The following is a 19875-nucleotide window of genomic DNA, read 5'->3' as shown; positions in this document are numbered from 1 at the left end:
AACATGAATAATGAAAAACACAAATACTTCACAGGTTCTTACTTTCAGAAAGATAAAGTAGGTACACTGTTTCCATCCTTATTTTGCATTTCACAAATGACAACACCCCATATTTTCAAAATAGAAGATCAAAACCATATTTCTCTACATTTTTCCCCTGTTAATTGTCACATCAAGATCATAGCCGAGTAAACATAGCAGGCAGTTTGATTTGTATCAGTTTACCATATTACAACATCCACAATGACATTCACGAACTAACTGAACAAACTAAAACCTGCTGATGCTTAACAGTTGAGTCTGTGAAGTTCTTATCAGCACGTCAGAGAGGAATGAGTTAGAATAGCGAACACCTTGACCCAGCCATAAGCATACAGTTATACATATGTAACCTTTGAATGATTTCACCGGAGCTCCAACTTGAACATAAAGACTCTTTCAGATTAATTTGAGCATTGTATTCAAGTCACGGAAATTATCTGATGGTGTCAATACAGTTCATGAAATTGCTTCTACCTGTAAAATGATTTAGTGAACATCAGTCATTCTGCTAGAAATGTTGAACATCGAGACATTCACAGATTCAGTTATGGATATTGAAGGTACATACACAAAAGAAGTGTCTTTTCACTTGCAGCAATCATTTCAGGAGAGATGCTGATTGGCAGTAATGCCAGAAATACTGTACACTACCAACCAATGACTAGGGTAAGGGTCAGGGACTGTTTGTCTCTCCCCTTTCAATACATAAATGCTTGTCAAACTGAATTGTGTGATGGAAGACATATCTCTAGGCAGAGTCTATGTCTGGTCACAGAGTCTGAGCACATGGAATGATGACAATAACCCCATTTCAGTTATTCATTAGATCCTTAGGACTAACTCTGACCAGACATAACGATTAGTGTCATAGCTACAAGCTTGGACCTACGGACAATTCAACCTGCCACTTACTGAAAAAAGCGCTAAACCCCACCCCACCCCAAAACCAACAAAATAAACAAAAACAAAAAAACCCAAGAAAATGGTTTCCTCTTCTTTAAATGTATTCACAGAAATGTTTATCAGTATCTTACCATCGGCTTCCTTCATGAACCCTGTGTTAATTCAACAGTGCTTATTGAAACCATTTGAAGTGTTTAATTAGATCTGATGTTGAAATTGTTCCTAATGAGCATTGAAATCTAAGAAGAGATATGTTCTTTTCAACATTATGGAGTAATTGACAGCATAGTTCAGAAGACTGCACAGTGAGTTCTGTGAGGTAGAAAACTGTACGGTATGTCAGACAGTACAACATCAATGGCAAGCCAGACCAGGAGACTTTCACTAAAGCACACACAGAATCACTTCAAATGCAGTTATGGTCATTGCTGTTCCCTCAAGGCTCAACAGAAATTACAAAAACATCAGCAAAGATTCAATTTCATATTTTAATATTAGTCATTTCTATTTTTTCATATAATTTCCAGACAATATGAAAAATTATCCCATACCATGTGCAAGATGCTCCTCAATTGTGTAAGCACAACACTATTTAAAGGCGAACTCTGTGTGATCATTTTACATTACATCTTCTTCAAGACACATCAAGATGAATTAACTAGAATGTTGTGAACCTTTTCCACTCTCATTACCCTTCCTTCCTTCCACATATAGAAGGTGAGAATATTGAGAACCGATGGCCGTTTCTTAGGTGATTGTAGAGCAAGATTTAACATATGGACAGAGATATAACTGCAATACTTTCAGTAATCGTATGACAATACTGTAAGACAGCACCTTGGGGTATTTCAGTTGCTGGTTAATGTTGCTAGACATCCAACAGCACTTGAAAGCTGTGAGATGGTGAGTCACACTTACAACAAGCATCTTATTTCACACAGCAACCCCAGTTGAAGTCTCAAGTCTCCACATGTACTGCTGTGGCAGCTCCATGGAAGAAGTTTTTCGCATGAACACATTTTAACTGAAAATGTTATCACGATGCATTCAAAAACCTGGCAAGGAGTCTTGTGTAGGAAATAAAGAAAAGAAAATTGGAAAGACAGACATCGTCACTTGAACAATTCCCATCAATTAGCTATACATGGACTAACCATTCGTGATTGACTATTACATGGCTTATAATGGCCAATACATGTTGCTTGTACAAAACGCATTGACTTGTATATAACAGTATGTACAAATATCACAAAACAATTACCTAGCTAGTGTTCCATTGGAAACTTGCAAATTTGTTAGAATATTGTAAGTAAGGTATTTTACATAAACTCTCCTTCTAAAACTTAGTAATATTTACAACATTATACAGATCAGCACTTGCATGAGTAATGATTATCTATGAGCAGAGTGAGGGCATTGGTATAAAACATTTCAAAAAACAAATCGTCTAAGAAGATTCAAAGGCACAGAAACATTTTCTGAATTGGGTGCCAAAATCTGCAGACATGAATACTCAAAACAAAAGTATTGGCAATATTTCAGATTCATAAACAAATAAAAATTAACAGGAGTAATCACACTATTTCAGAGTTGTAAGTAGTTTCATGAAAAAAAAAGGGTCTAGTTACTTCAACAGGTCAACACAAAATACTTCAAAATCTAAGTTCAGAAAATACTTGTCAATGATACATAAGTTTTAATGACAAAGATCGGAATTATAAATGTTGTTTACTGGAACACCTGAGGAAAAAGAAATGAGATTATGATGGTTTGGTTACATTTCCAACATGGCAAATAACACTTATTACATAGATATCATTTGGTTATGAACATGTGTTGTTCAAACACAATAAATAAATTAGGAACAGTCACTTAAAATATTGCTAGTTTGGGTGCAAAGGGAAAACTGTCTATTAAGTGAAATTAAAACGTGTCAGAGAATATAAAATGGAAATACGAGATCATGATTTAAGCATAACAAATACTCATCAAGATGGAAACTTCACACTTTTATGACAATTACCATCTTGAGCTGACTGACAATTACTGAGCATTATTGAATACAACACAAAAGTACAGACCATGATTATCTCCATAATGTACACATTATTCAGACTTAATTACACTGAAATAAGACTTGTCTCCCCTAACACAGGCATGTGATCCGAGTCTTGGTGTTGTTGACAAAAATCACAAAAATAAAATGTCTATCTGATACAATGTAAAATATATCACAATTCAACTGCCCATCACAAGATGATCCACAAAATTTACGTACGTTGGAGACTGAGTGCTATTTTCTAAAATTCTAAAGTCTTTATGGCAATTATGCTTCATGAAGTTAACTGAATTAAATAGAATATTAAAATATACACGTACTTCTAGATGATGGATTACCCTTTGTTACCATAATCGATTAATGCATCTTCGGAGCATATAAAATTCACCCTCAACAAAACATACAGCAATAAATAAGTGACAAAACGATTCTTACTTTTATTGTACGTGTAAGTTTGCTTGTCACAAAGCATGCTAATACATAATATGGCTGTGGAACATAGAATCACAAGACCTTGGCAAAGATAAACTTTCTGATATGGTTTTTAAAAAAAAATTCTGTGTAGATAACAAACTTGAGCTACATTTTGATTTAGTTGTAACCATAATAGATTGCCACCTAGAGTTAGTGAACTAAAGTAATCCTTACTACACACAAGAAACAAACCCAGAACCACTTGCATAAGCAGTAGAATGTGTTGTTCCATACAAAGGAGCTATACAGACTGGGAACCAAATGAATTACAAAAAAGCCAATCAAACATTTAACATGATTTGCAAGTATTAATATCATTGTTGATATGCATAATGGGAGAGCTCTAAAAGTGCATAAAGTGGCAGAACATAGGGAATATAACTTTACCAGAACATTTTTGTTTAAAACAATATTGACTTGGTGTGGTATGTTAATACCACTAGGACTGCCTGTGCTAAGTGCATCAACAAACATTGTCATTGAAGGGTAACTCTTGGACTGTGTGATGTAGCTGTGGTCGTCGCCCAAGCTGATACCGAGTTCCAGCATCAGCATCAGGGAGGTCTGTTTATCATATTTAAAAGCACCATGACAGCGTCGTGGCAGTCCTCCCTCCCCCATCCACTCACTCTTTATACTCATTCATTCATTCCTCCACTCTCTCTCCCTCTCTTTCTCTCTCACACACACACACATGCATTGTGGCAGATGCTAGTCTTGGATGTCAAATGAAAACTAACAATTGTCTGCATCTCTTTCTAGCACAACTAAAACATCACAGGAATCGCAAGTGCTGTATGCCCATCTGTAATCATACTGACGACGCCAACAAAGTTTTATCTGGAGGTTAAAATCAGTCCTTTGAGCTGGCCATTTGTCAATGAGGGGTCTACACAAGTCGTCGCATGGTTGTTTGGGTGGGAACTGGGGCACACACTGGCTTGCCATTACAGACAAGATTAAAACTGTTAAAAGCCTGGCTGCTATCACAGGCATCCCTGTTTTTGATAAGGCATTATATACAGAAGCAGCTGCCTCATAGCATGTGTTCGTTTCCTTATATATCTAACTTAGGCCACAGACTCAAACGGGGCCATTGGGTACACTGGAAGAGGAATCGGGCACAACTTTGTTATAGTTCTCTAGGGCTTCTTTGGCCATTGCTCTGAAAAAGAGAGAGAGAGAGGACAGATGTTATTTGCAGTTCAATCAAATCAGTCACATTTATCAGGGCTATATTCTTAAAAACAATTTACACCAGTCTATAAATGATCACGGATTTGTTTGATTCTTAAGTTAAAATATTCATGTTATATGAAGGTGGCTTGAAATACAAGTCTGGACCAGACAATAGACAGAATAATATCTTGAACAGTGTCATGTAGTTGGTGTCTGATGACAGTCACTAAGCTTGACCACATGATCCACACTGTTGCTCCTGAAAGAAGCACAGCTTGGTGGGGACCCACTCTAACCTAGAATCAAGGGACAAGAACTAATAACAGTCTTAAGAAGCTTGATACTTTAATTGAGTTACTGAGCTGCACTAACCAGGTATATACATTAACTGTGAAATGCGATATGGAGCAGGTCCAATATAGCTGCATTAGAACATGTCAGTGGAATCAAAATCAAAATCTGCTCAGCTAGCTAAGATGTCTTATGGTGAATCGGGTCACTAATCAGTCTTAGCAAATTTGGTTCAAGTCACCCACTACTGCCACTGTTTTGTGAAGTATACTGCTCAGGGAGACAATGGAGGTTGGCAGTGTAATTAGAATATGAAAACACAGAATAAAACTTTACAGCAAGTCACAGTCCACCCTATTAAGCTCCCTTGATTTGTCCAATATATATACCTTGCCTCTTCAACCTTTGTTGTATCTACATTATCTGTGTTTAGGTCTTGTGTGGGTCCATTACCATGCACCTCTTCTGTGGCTATGGGTTGTGTGGCACTCAAGGGAGCTGGGGAGGATGGACTAGGGGACTTTATCAAACCAGAGGTCGCCAAAAAACTGCAAGCAATTTAGAGAATGTTAATTGCGGCAGACATTTAATTTCTAAGCATAATACAACAAAACCTCCCCATGGGAGTTGCACTGGATAATAAGCCTAATATACACATGAACACAGTTGAACATGAACTAGGGAGTCACATGGCATTCTTACAACAAATGGGTTCTTCAATGTACTTAAAGGAACAACATATTTCTCTTTCCTGCTTACTCTGGACAAAAGATTCTAACAATGAATCTATCAAAACATGCACAAATCTACAAACATCAATCATGCCATCAAACTGAATAATGGACAACACTGACATATTTAAGGACCAACAATTTCACCTGAGATGAAGGGTTATAAACAGGGATGCAAGCTAAAGAAATGTAAAACCTGTATATGGTGTTAATATATATTTCCAATAAAAAAATTGCTGCTACAGTGAATAAACATATTCAATCTTAGCTTAAATCTGGATATGAGGTGCTTTAATGTCACAGGCTGGTTATGGTTGTGACTCGTCTATATTACTTTCATTTCTCATGAAACCTACTTACACGGAAGAATATTTTTTAGTACAACTGACTGAGCCATGAAAGCACAATGAAAATATGAACCAGCAGCCTGTCTCCAAAGGGTAAAACATGTATTGTTTAAACAAAAGTCAGCAAATGTTGTTTTCTGCCAGTCAGCAATACTGAAGCTATATCCAGGAAGCGCTGAAGTAAAACACTGGAAGCACACCTGCCATCCCATATGGGGATCTTAAGAGTCTAAACTAAGGTGTGAAACAGGTATGTTTCCTGATAATTTATAATAGCAACGGGACTGAGAACCAAAACAAGTTCCAGTCAGGTTCACATACTTATCACTGTCAGTAACATATGTGATTTAATCTAAAAAATCTAGTACACCAAATAGTGACAATGCATACATAGCTGTAAAATTCACAAGCCCTTAACTGAAAGACAAAGCTTGTGCTAAGATGAATTCCTGCACAAAATACTTAATCAGACTACAATCATTAAAATGTTTCCTTCCATATCATGCCAGCATGCTGAATCAATGCAGATATCTACCGAAAACTGTTTCCATTTCAAATGCATATTAAGCTCTGACATCCAGCTCAAAACCACCACAGGCACACAACTTAAGTTTCGACTAGTTTCTACAATGCCATTTCTTCACCTAGACACTGTACAACAGCTCATGCAAGGCCACAAAGACGGATTTACTTCACTAATACATATATCATGCTTCAGAAGTTTGGTTTGATATGTCCCATATCATTCATTCTAATTCATCACATTTCAAACTATGAGAAACTTGGTGGTGTATAAAGGTGAAAGTGGAGATTACAACATCATAAACCATTACCAAGTAAGTATTTATTAGCTGCAATATGAATATATACATTGACAAAAGGATGGCTGTTTGATACTAAAGTGACCAAAGAAATGTTGTAATACTCATAGGTTTGGCTACAGCAGTTTCACTACGGTTGGAACAGTAATGGGTGTCATGATATCTCAGGCAAATTATTCATTTTTTGTAAATTATATTTTTCTTAAAAAAAGAATTTTTATGCAAAAGCACAGGCAATACTTATTTTTGTTTGTTTTTTGTACTGGCACAATCAGTCCAATCTCGGACAAAATCATATGATTAGTCATCACTAGTTATGAAGATCTTTTCTACGTGATGCTCACTTTTAGAGAAAAGCACTTGTCACTTCAACTTCATTTTGAGTTGAGCTCAAATGACAGTTCTAAACATAGCTATCTTGTTCTGTTCTTTTAAGACTGAAAGTCCAGCAGCTTAACCTCTTTAATTACAAAACGGGAATATTCTAATAATAAATTTCCCTTTGTCCTATACTCATGCAAAAGTTCCATCCCCCGACCCCATACAAAAATTGATTCATTACTATCTTCAGATCCACCTACTCCATCAGAATGAAGATTTGCTTCATACGCCATTTGTTGACATACGCCAAAATCTCACTCGTATTTCAGAATTTCGTCACCATATGAGTTTTCTTCTAGTTGAGAAACGGTATGGGTCATGAAAATATGTTATCCCAAACAGGTTATTGCAGCATAGCTATTGTTTTCTGTAACAAAAAAATCCATACCATGAAAAATTGGACTAAGCTGTAAAGTTTCTATCTTTTGGGGTTAAACATCATTTGCAGATTGGTCTAGAACTCAGTCATAGTGCATAACAATATTGAGCAGGGCACTTATTAATGTATGCTCAATGACCCATAAATGTTTGTTTAAGTTCATTGACAAGTAACTCCAAGCAGTGTGTTGCACTGTTGCTCTGTGAGAAATATTCTGTCACATTAAACAAAATGTCCTCAAAACATAAAGAAACACATTGTATTTTTTGGTCTAATTTTCTGTGTTGCCTTGAACACAAAGAGAACATACAATATTTGCATTCCTGACGTAGGAAAATAGGATCGGTTATGAAAATCGTAATTTTGAACAAGATAATCATTCTCCTCCCTCTGATCCACGGGGAACACTGAACATGTCAGGGATGAGTAATACACAAACATTAAATGAATGAAGCACTGTCATGAACGCATGACAGCAGTCAGATAAACACATGAAGCTTAATGATAAGCTCATCAGCAAACACTTCCATTGACGACAGAGCTGACTGCAATCAGTTATGGTCTGTGTGACTCAGTGGCCATAACTGGTGGTTGAAACAGGCGAGTCCATTAGTTATTTGCTACTGTCAAATTATTATACTTCTTTAGGGCTATGACAATAATATTTTTACATTCACTCTTCCTAACAATTGTTTGGTTCATTACTTCAAATAAACATAAATATCACAGAAAGGTTTTCAAATGTGTAAAACCAAACTGATATTCAAAAACAGGGCCTAAATTTTGAGACAGTCGTTAGGTAATGTTAATGTATGGTACTTAAGACTATCTTAACGCTTAGAGTGAATGAGTCAGTTTAGTTTTACGCCGCACTCAGCAATATTCCAGCTATATGGCAGCGGTCTGTAAATAATCGAGTCTGGGCCAGACAACCCAGTGACCCACAACATAAGCATTGATCTGCGTAATTGGGAACCGATGACATGTGCCAACCAAGTCAGCGAACCTGACAACCCGATCCCGTTAATGAGGGCTTAGAAAATCTAGGCCCAGACCTAATAACAAAAAGACATGAACAATGACCCTTGTTGGGAAATGTTACTGAAAGATGGGTCAAGGAACCTAACACACCCATAATACGTGAGCACCCATCACACTATGTCTGTATACAGACCGTGATCCCTAAGTATCTGGTTATAGGAATGGACACCAGATTGCAACCAGCTCCGTAATCATTCCACGTGTTCACTGTAGAGCAATTCACTTCACATCCTAGATTATCCAGCATAAAATACCTCCACTTGATCATGACAAATAAATACATTACAACCCTGTTCTGTACAGCTTTGTCTTGAATCCACTTAAACGACAACTTTTATGACAGTGTATTGTCTTGTCTATTTTTTAACTAAGGGAGATATTATACCCTGGAAAATCTAGGCTGCTCACATCCAAGATGATACCAACACCGTAACAACATATGAAAGCCTGGCACTAAATAGTCCAAGAAAGGTATTAGAAGTGTGCAATTCATGCTAAATGTCCTCTTGTTAACTTGGTCAGTGTCTTCAGCCCTTCATGAGCAAAAGTGCAAAATTAGATGCTTGGTATAAGATTACCACATTGTAGGTACACTAAATAATAGAAGCACTGGTGAATGAGCAGTGTCACCGACGACGACGACGACCATGAGAGCTGGACTCACTTATAGTTTGCATTCAGGTTGTCTTCTTCCTCAGATATTTCATTTTTTGTCCTTGACAGGCAAGTAGAAAAAGAAATGCTCCTTTCATATTGTGAAAAAGTACAAGCATTGGTGGTGCAGGGGAAACTCCAAATGGATACATTTTTGCACCAGCAGAAAAATGTGATAAAGGAGATTATTTGACACCAGGTGATAGTAGTTCCAGCTGATCTTCACTGACATACAATACTTGTAGCATGATTTGTTTGTTGCTTTCAAGCCACAGGTCCATTTGCATAGATCAATTATATAATTCATATATATATATATATATATATGGTTATTGTCAAGCAGGTAACCATTTCCCTAACTTTGAACAAATGGAATGGAACAATTTTCATTAGAGTTGTCAGCAGTGAGAATCGGCTTGAATATACTGAACTAATATTTTTGCTTGGGGAAGTATCACCTTTTATAGACAACGGAACATTAAAAGTGTTCAAAGAATGTAACATAATTGTCTTGAAAAAACTAGACACAAATAACAATATCTGCACATGACAATAAAGAATGAAACATCGAGAAATGAACAGCTTGAATAATTTTCATTTGATGATACAAAACTTTCTGTCTGGACTGGATGATGGATGTCATTTCATCACAATCTTAATCACCTTCTTCAGTTTTGCATAACAATGAAATCACTGGTATGAACATACAAATCACATACGAACACTGCAATGTTGAGATATTCAAGAGAAATACCTCTCATCTTGTTTGATCTTGTCCGGGCTTGTTCCTTCAGATATCACCTGATCTGGGGTGGGCTTGGAAGTTTCTTGTGACTGAACACTTTCTTCAATATTATTTTCACGTGGGGGACTGAAAGAAACAAAATTTAGCTTTCTTTAAATACCCCAGCTTTCTGATGTATGAAAAATAAAACTAAATGCAGCTTTTCATAATAATACAGCAATGTGACAGAGCCTGGGCCTTTATTGTTTAAGTTATCCTCACCAGTCAATCAATCTAGGTCAGACAATCTAGTGACCCAACTACTGCCGAGTCCACTCTGGACTTCATGATCAGTGCCATGTATTGACAATTTGTTGACTTTCTTTGAGTCGTAAATGGTGACAAACTGAAGGAATATGCCAACTTTGCTACTGCTGAATAAACTTGCGCTTTGTGAGTTTCAGATACCTCGTTGAAGGCGGAGGGGGTGGATTATCCTGAGAGTTATCTGATGATTGTGGTGACAGCGAAGCAATAGGAGTTGAACATTTGGCATCCGTTTTCTGTTCTTCATTCTCCACATCCTCAAGGTCAAGGTCAGTATGTGGTGATTTCTGATCAGCTTCAAGGTTGCTGCCTCCATGAGGCACCACTAGACAAAAGATTAAATCTGAAGATAAGTCTATTGTCAAAGAGCATGGTGAAAGTAGTAATGAAGTAATGAAGACTATCTTAACGCTTAGAGTGATTGAGTGAGTTTAGCAATATTCCAGCTATATGGCAGCGGTCTGAATAATCGAGTCTGGACCAGACAATCCAGTGACCAACAACATGAGCATCGATCTGCGCAATTGGGAACCGATGACATGTGTCAACCAAGTCAGCAAGACTGACCACCCGATCCCGTTAGTAGCGTCTTACGACAAGCATAGTCGCCTTTTATGGCAAGCATGGGCTTAGTTCAGAATGATATTGAAAGCAAACACTTTCATCAGTTATAAATAATGTTTCTGGTAGATGTTCTTTGAATTCTATGACATGAAAAGTTGTATTGATGGATGATGGGAGAGTATCACCTGACAGTAATAGGAACAGGCTAATCTTATTTGAATCAGCATTTTCATATAAAGTCTTTTAAAATATACATCAGTGACCCAGAATATATAATCACAGTTACATTCATTTTTGAGACGCCTTTTAATGAAGTATTGGACAGCTCTAAACTTCTTGCATATTCTTTCTATATCCAGTGTTCACTAATACCAGGTAATATATCACTGTTTTTGGTTTACAGATATTAAAGAACATCTGTTGTCTTGATTATCACATGAAACAAGATCAGGGACATCAATGCCCCTGCTGCCACAGGAAGTGTGCCCTACACTGAGTGTGCTCTGATGATTGATTTCTACTTAAAAAGTTCAATAATACAAAATACAAAAACAAAAACGCACACCTGTAGAGTCTCTACAAAAGTGATATGTAAGCTAAATGAGTTTTGTGGTTTTTGAGAAGTGCAAAAACTACGAGATGTTATGTGGAATGAACAGGATGAAGAGAACCAAATTCAACTAAGTTCAAGATGAACACTTTTAAAGTCCCAATGAAACACATGCAGTAGCACAATCAATTCCGTTAAACAGCTTTTTTGTAGAAGTGGATAGACTTCATCAGTTGTCACACTTCATTCACAGAGAAATTCAGCAAAAGTCATGTAAGTTCAAATGGTATTAAAACTGAAACAAGAGTCATCAGAAGATGACATATCACCCCAAGCCCCTACATATTTGAAAGGACAGATCATCTGACAGTTACTTAATGTCTTCATAGATTAAGTCTGAATTGTTTCCATGGAATTCATGCAAAATATAGATGACATATATCTGTAAACAGCAAAAGACACCACTTCAAGATCTGTCTCATACATCTGCCAAGATCTGTTGAAAGATATGAAATGATTTTCGAATTGTGCTCCGGAAACGAAGCCATTCTGTCCATTTGAGACTAAGTCAGAATTGTTTCCATGGAAACCAGGAAAAATAAAATGCCAAAACATTATAAAAAGCAAAAGGCATGACTTCGTAGTTTGCCTAAAAAAAAAAAAAAAACTACCAAGTTTTGCAGAAAAATATTGAACAGTTTTGAGTTGTGCTCCGGAAACTAAGCCCATCCCTTCATTTTGAGACTAAGTCAGAAGCGTTTCCATGAAAACCCCGGAAATTATAAATCACAAAAACCTGTAAATAGCAAAAGGGACCACTTTGGGGTCTGCAATATATATCTACCAAGTTCTGCTGACAGATGTTAGAAACTTTTTGAGAGGTGCTCTGGAAACGACAGACACCTCTCACTTTTGAGACAAAGTCTGAATCGTTTCGATGGAAACCAAGAAACTAAGAAATCACAAAAGCCTGTAAATAGCAAAAGGCACCATTTTAGCTTCTGACTGGTATATCTACCAAGTTTTGCAGAAAAAGAATGAACAGATTTTGAGTTCTGTGCCGGAAACGAAGCCCACCACTCCATTTTGAGACTAAGTCAGAAACATTTCCATTGAAACCGAGAAAATAATATATCACAAAGACCTGGATGTACTAAAAGGCATCACTTTAGGTTCTGACTAATACATGAAACATGTTTTGCAGAAAAATATTGAACAGCTTTTCAGTTCTGCTCCAGCATTACATGCCAGGGGGATAAAAATACATTAAATATAAAATCAACATATGAGATGCACACCTTTAGAGTCCCTATAAAGCACATTTTTATCTAAATGTATGCCATACAGTAGTTTTTGCAAAGAAGTGGATAACATACACACACCCTCGTCCCATACTACACTATCATCATAGAGAAATTCGGCAAAAGTACTTCCATGTCAAACCAAACCTAACCCAATAAAATGTGAAAGACAAAATAAGACATGCACATCATCTGAGTAACAAGAAAGTCCATGTGTAAGCTGAATTCCACAGAGCCTTTTTTGTGGAGAAGTGGAAAGATTACATTCCCTGTTTCATACGAACAGACATCGGGGCCACCCTATATGCCCCCTGCCATGTATGGTGGGGGCATGAAAATGTAAAACATATCACTGAATTATTAAAGACAACTTCATCCTCAGCCTTCAGCTGAGTATTTACAATATCCGTGATACAACCAGCCTCACTTGAATCTGATTACTAACCATAAGCACTACCTCTTGTGTTTTCTGACGTATCCATGGCAACTGGAGACGAACTTCTTGGATTTACAGGTCTGAAAACAAACAGTATCATCAGTAATATAAGTCCAAATTAGTTAAAAATACCAGATGAAAGAGTATGCTTTAAAGGACCATCAAGGTTGTCTATGATAGTGGTAGAATTCAGAAAACGAGGAAGGTGAAAGCCAGAAAGTCAATGAGTTTCTTAGCACCAAACAATCTTCCTGTGGTATTATAGTGGGTCAACCAACAAAACCCTTGTGATGGCTGTTAACACATTAAGAATCATTTTATTTCCACTTCAAAGGTCAACTGATGACAACAATGTGCTTACTCTTTGAACTGATTTGGCATATTGGAAAAGTCAGCCCAATTTTCTCCATTTTCTTCTGCTGCTTTGGCTGGCTGTGCCCATCTGTCCTGACTCCATGAAGCACCTGTCTCCATAGCATCACCAGACTCCATTGGCACATCATCAAAGTTAGCCCAGCCAGCTGCACACATGCATACAAGCAGTCATAGTCAAAAGCAAATCTTATTAACATCAAAAACATCAACAGTCAATAAGTTCTCTACCTTCACACAACACAACACTGGGATTGGGAAAGGCAGGGGCCATGGGCCATTTTGCACATAAAAATGAAATGTGGCCCAGTAAAATTTTGAAGTCTACTGTTGATACAGTGGCTCATTCTAAATTAAAAATGTGACGCTGGTTACATTGTGACGCTTAAGAAGAATGAAATATTTCTAACATATGGACTACTTTTTTTTTTGCTCACTCGCAACGTGCGTGAAATGATTGGTGTCTGCATGATCACCCAATGCAGGCTGTCAACAAAATGGAGGACATTGGTTACAATGTTTTATGGAATATTGCGTTAACATAAGTTCAAAAGTGGACAGTGTTGTGGCCATATTAACAATAAGATCAAGGTCACCCAAATCGACTGCTTTTTGCCTAATTCCCAAATGTCGGCTGTCACCACATTTGAACACATTCTGTACAACAGTGCATGAGATATTGTGTTAACAAGAAACAGGACATATGTACGGACGGATGTACAGATGCTGCTGAATACAAAGGCCCCAGTACCATGTTAGGGCAGTTGACAGCAAACAAACAATCATTTCTGGTGCATCCATTACCCTTTATGTTATGCTTAGTTGTTCATGAAACTGGAAACTGAATTAGTTTTTCACTGAATAAGAAAATCACAAAAAATGTTTGTTTTCACTTATCTCCCTTGGAAGCATGATAGAATTTAGAAATTTGAAGAGTTTTAACTGATCACATAAAACATGACCGTAAACCCATCTTATATTCCATTCATCTCAAAAGCACACCAATGAATTGCAATGTAACTACCAAAAATATACTACTCAATGAAACACTGACCACAATCAAAACATACCACCTCTCTGAGGTTTTTGCAGAATTTAAGTCCTATAACTGAAAAAGTTGTTTTACAAACTTTCATCAAAATACTGACATACTTCACTATGTGTTACAAAGGAGAAGTAAAGAGAAAGAGTAAAGAGAAAGGGAAAGGGACAACCAGGTGTTCGAGAAACGTGTACAAATGTCGACAAAGTTATTGTGCTGGCTCCATCCGTTCTTCCACACCAGGCTGTTCCTTTCTCTTCACTCCTCCTGTAATATATGGTCACATATATATCAACATATATATCAACATACACATACCATCCACATCCATCTTCTCTGCTTGTTGGCACTGTGTTATCCTCTGTGGTGAGTTGATCTCTTCCTCGCTGTCTGTGCTGTCCTCCTCTGAACTATCATGGCGGGCTGTCTCCCCTGACAACCTACTGAAATGCATACAGACTTTGAACATGTCCTTCAGGGAGTCATAGCTGATGTGTTTTCGATGCAGGTTACCACTCACTCATTCTGTTGTGTCACAATGAAATCTTTTTTCATTTCTGTGTATATCAGCAGCAGCAGAGAAAATACTTATTCCTTCATCTTAGAGAGCTTCCACATCAATCCAGCATAACAGAGTCAACTTAAACAACAAAGGTTTTACTTCTTCTGCATGTTTCCAATTTTCACATCAAACACCACAATGTCCTTAAATAATTTATCTAACAAAGTATTATGAGGCCCGCCAACCTCATATGGCAACCAAACATTATTTGCAACACAAAACTGAAATAGTTGGCATCTGCATAAAAAAGATCAAATTAACTGGATCTACCACTGCCCACATGTCATCATTTGCCCATCTTTGTTCGGTATCCAAACATTATCCTTTTAGATGTCAAAGATACTATGACTCAATCCTTTTATAACATAAGAGACACCATGGATCCTTTTGCCGCCACAGTTTTACTGAGATACAGATAGCGATAGTCAGTGAGATAGCGAGAGAGAGAATGAGACAGACATATGGCAATAATACACACACAATATCTGAAAATACAGTACATTAGATAGCTGATGATGACCAGCCCCATAGCACAGCCACTTTCTGGCACAAAGAAATCTGACCTTGATCTGTTTTGCTGAGCAGTCTTGTCGAAAGAAATAGGTTTCTCTTCCCAGATGTCTTCCTCACTGTCATCATCAAACTGCTGGATCTTCTCCTGGGCAGCCTGCTCAAACATGGTGGAACCTGGATGCTGCAACATGTAAGATGATTACTGAATATTCTCTGGCACAAGACTACACTGTCTCTCTGGAACTGCATTAACTATGCTTGTGAATTTTATCACTGAACGAAATATTCTCACATTCAATGTTCTATCAAAAACTTATTCATCTAAACATCTTCACAATAGAGCTTTGCCATAATGTGATAATAAATTAATGACTAACTAAATGTCATCACAAAATTCATATTCAGGTTGTTTATACTTGCCTTGACATCAAATGATGTTAATTAACGCTCACAAAAACTGGTAACATGAATGTCACACGTACCGTTTCCTCGTTTGCCCGAATATTGAAGTCTATACTGGATATTCTCTCGTTGAAAGGTGAACTGAAGAGGAGAAGAAGAAATATGTATTTTTTAAAAAGTATTTTCACATAACCAAAATTTGCTCTCTCCCTTGGATGAAAGAATTAGAAATTTGAAGAGATAAACACTGAATTTGATAAACAAGTACTATGAATAGAAAATAACGCTGAATGACGTGGGCAACATTTAAACCAAACATGACTGATAGAATATAGATTGCAAATTATCTTCCTTCCATGCAAAAGGATGGAACAACCTTTACACAACAAAACAGGCACAGGCACTGACACTAATTTCTAAAAATTTTGGATATCCTTAAACCAAATATAACACAGAATGCAATCTGGAAGATTTTTCCCAAAGCCTTAATGTACTCCATACATAAACGAAAGAAAATAGTAGATAATTAATAAGCTTAAATAACACTGACTATTTGTAAAAGGGACTATTCCTGCACGTCGAGATAACTAAAACTTCTGCTAACCTCCTTACAGGACCTAAGCTAAAATGGCATACATCTAATAAGCAGGTGACTGACAATCCTAATCGTCCTTGTTAAAAGGGATACCTTAACAATCAGATCACCAGACCTCTCAGATGATAAGGACCTTTTTGAAAGGATCACGCCAGTGCGGCTTTAGTCTGAAACTGAAATTGACCAAGAACACCAGCAAACCCTTTTCCACAAGAAGCCGAGTGATTCCCAAACATCAACATCCTCAAAACAAAACACTGCCCAAATCCCATCTTTCAATGACTTATGTACCATCACAACAACAACGACAACACCAGAAGATAAGACAACATAAGCTTACCTAGAGGGCCATCAATCAAGGCATGCACACTAGAAATAGATGTCTACTTACTCAATCTTTTCCTCCTGTTCTATCAATTCCTCTTCATTAAAGCCAAACTGGTCTATGAAGTTGCTTGTCATCTGTTGCAGCTGGTAATCAGAGAAGGCCTGATGAATAAACCAGGCAATGAAGGTGTCAACAGCAAATAAAGACCGACCATCTGGTGGCAGCCTCTGCACTACAACACTGCAGCAGCCAACTAAAGCAACTTCACTACACACACGAAGCACCCACATTTACAAACAACAACAAACCTTGATGTCTGTCCTGGCATGACAACAGGGATCAGAATTTAGAAGTAATACACATATCTTAAGATTACATTCAACACTACAGGAAATTTCACATGCACCATTTCTAAAGAGGAAATTCAGTGACTTTTTCTTCTATCACAGCAGCAGCATCTGTCACTGTAAACTTATGGGGGGTAAAATGGTCTTCGAGCTATGATTGCTTTACACAAAGTTCTGGAGGGGACTCAACCTAAATATACTAGAAGCTGAACTTCACAGAGAAAGTGTAACCAAAATTATTACATATGCTGCATTTAAAATGGCATCATGTATGCACATATACTATCGTTCTATATTTTCCCCAATTTTCTCTCTGCCCTTAAAGTAGTTCCAATAAAGGGCTTAACAATTCATAACAGTTTTCAATCCCGCAAAAAAGCATTTCTTTAGAACTATGGAAGCCCACGGCCATTTTATACAGCTGTTACGGTCCCCGATCTTGTGAAATATTTTTTACTGCAAATCAAGGTAAGACACAGACTGGCTATTTGTGACTGAAACATTTTCATCCCTGAATCTGGACAGTCCTTTCAGTTTCTATAAGAATGCTGGAATCAGTTTAGGGATATATAATTGGGGATATATTAAAATATGACCAGGTTCTCCTTAGAATACTAATTTCTATAGCTGTCATAATATACGTTGACCACTGATCTGGAAGGGAACATGCCAAAGAGGGGAACAGTTCGACGCCGGAAACAAAATAAGAGAGGCTACTTAAACACATATTAGCAAAACGAGCAGTTTGACAAGGAATTTATCTAAATGCACATCTAATTATAGAGCAGCGATGTCCTGTACCCATACACTGTGGTAGGTAACAAAATCAATAGCTACTTCCTGATATAGCTCCACACTGAATGCATTGTAAACGTTTAGAGAATGGTGTCTTTCATCAACTTGAGATAAAAAATTACTGTTGGCATGTTGCAGATGTAATACTAACATATCCTCAGTTTGAGTGAGAAATATACATGTTGGCAGGCTACTGATGTGAGAATGGGTCTCAGATAATCGAGTCAATTTATTCATCACTGTATTATTTTCCTCGATCTAATGAGAATAATACACATGCATAGTTATTCAGAAACATGTAAATCAATGCATGCATTTTCATTTCAATAGAGCTATCCTAATTGCACACCAAAGTTTGGTCCATTTATTCCCAACTAGTCTTACAGGGTTTTAGCAGAATAGTTTACTATAATGCTTACTGAAAACAGTTGATACATTTGTTAAGCATGCAGCTGAAACAACAATTTTAACATTAACAAGGGCTTTTAAATCTACAGCTACATGCAAAGGCTGGTTCAGCAGCAAACCATCAAAATAAGCTTTTGGGGAAAAGAAGAAGACATTTAGCTGTAAACATAAATTCCACTACGAATATAAACAAAACTTGACACCATTTACTGGCATTAACATGTTCAATTACTTGATATCCTATAAACAGACACTTAATAAACAAACTTGATGGTAATGTTCTGTGTTATTGTTAAATGCCAAACAAATTCAATAATGTGCCATTTAATTTGCAAACTATAAAATATATAATGTAACACAGGTAACAGATCACTGACTCAGTTTGTCAGTTACATATTGTGATCTTTTGTTGTGAACATTAGTTAGAAGTTCAGTGCAAATTTTACCTGTTGCATGGCAGTGTCCTGAGGGAAAGGAATGTCTTTGAAATCACCGTCATCTTCTTCACTGCTAGAGGCTAATGGGTGACCTCGTATCTAGAAATACCAATTGTATTTGAAAACATGAATCAAACACTAGATCAAAGAGAGGCAACATTTCACATTAATGCTCCCAAACTCCTAGCAATGAAACCAGTCACTACTTCATGCAATTCATATCAAGTCCCCTTATGCATAGTTATGCAGTATTTATCCAGCAAAAGGCATTGTGGTCTATTATGAACAAAGCAACACATCCTGCATTTTGTGAAAAAAAATCAATATTGTAGAAGTCAAACAGATTGAGATTTGCTGCTTTAGTATTTGGACCAATACTACACAATACTACAGCATGACAACTACATGAAACAAACATTTGTTATCAACTTTTCTTTGTTTTCACTGTTCACTGGAAGAGTGGGAATCCTGACAGAACTTGAACATATGTTGTATGTATATTATGCAGTGGTTCAGTCTAAGTAAACTTAGTCTCAGTGTATTTCGTTACACTACACCAACCAGTCTAACAAAACCTAGTAGAAGGTCACGTCAGGTAACCTTTGAGAAATGACCGTCCAATCAAATGCAAGACAGTTAAATAGATTTAACCAATCAGGCAACCGCTACTATTTAGGGATCGGAGGGACTTTCAAAATATTCAGGTCACTGACACAGATCTCTCCACAAACAAAAATCTGCATATGACACAGTTATTTGACCTGCAGTATATACGCTTTGGGGTTTCTGTTAACATGGTTACCATTAGCTAATATCTCCGCAACATCCTTGAATATTGCCAAAACACTATTTTCAGCGACTGTTTACTCA

The 19875-nt window shown here is 37.0% G+C and overlaps 1 protein-coding gene across 8 annotated transcripts in view; it reads right to left on the bottom strand.

The window, feature by feature from the left end:
* Positions 1-1418: 1418 nt before the first annotated feature.
* LOC137286344 (serine/threonine-protein phosphatase 6 regulatory subunit 3-like) overlaps positions 1419-19875 on the bottom strand; it is a 38288-nt gene continuing 19831 nt past the window's right edge. For 2 of the 8 annotated variants that reach the window (XM_067818148.1, XM_067818144.1), the window contains exons 16-27: positions 19015-19104; positions 17082-17179; positions 16176-16236; positions 15744-15874; positions 14937-15061; positions 13566-13725; positions 13214-13284; positions 10495-10678; positions 10057-10173; positions 9313-9363; positions 5338-5496; positions 1419-4643 (exon numbers count right to left, since the gene is read on the bottom strand). In XM_067818148.1, the coding sequence (XP_067674249.1) occupies positions 4562-4643; positions 5338-5496; positions 9313-9363; positions 10057-10173; positions 10495-10678; positions 13214-13284; positions 13566-13725; positions 14937-15061; positions 15744-15874; positions 16176-16236; positions 17082-17179; positions 19015-19104 (1329 nt within the window). In that variant the 3' untranslated portion in view covers positions 1419-4561. The remainder of the gene's footprint in view (positions 4644-5337; positions 5497-9312; positions 9364-10056; positions 10174-10494; positions 10679-13213; positions 13285-13565; positions 13726-14936; positions 15062-15743; positions 15875-16175; positions 16237-17081; positions 17180-19014; positions 19105-19875) is intronic. The other 6 variants (XM_067818146.1, XM_067818145.1, XM_067818147.1 and 3 more) reach the window with 6 other exon arrangements.

This window comes from Haliotis asinina, chromosome 6, assembly GCF_037392515.1.
Source record: "Haliotis asinina isolate JCU_RB_2024 chromosome 6, JCU_Hal_asi_v2, whole genome shotgun sequence".
Classification (NCBI taxonomy): domain Eukaryota; kingdom Metazoa; phylum Mollusca; class Gastropoda; order Lepetellida; family Haliotidae; genus Haliotis; species Haliotis asinina.
Note: the sequence above shows the minus strand (reverse complement) of the source record. Positions and strands in the feature narration are given on the sequence as shown.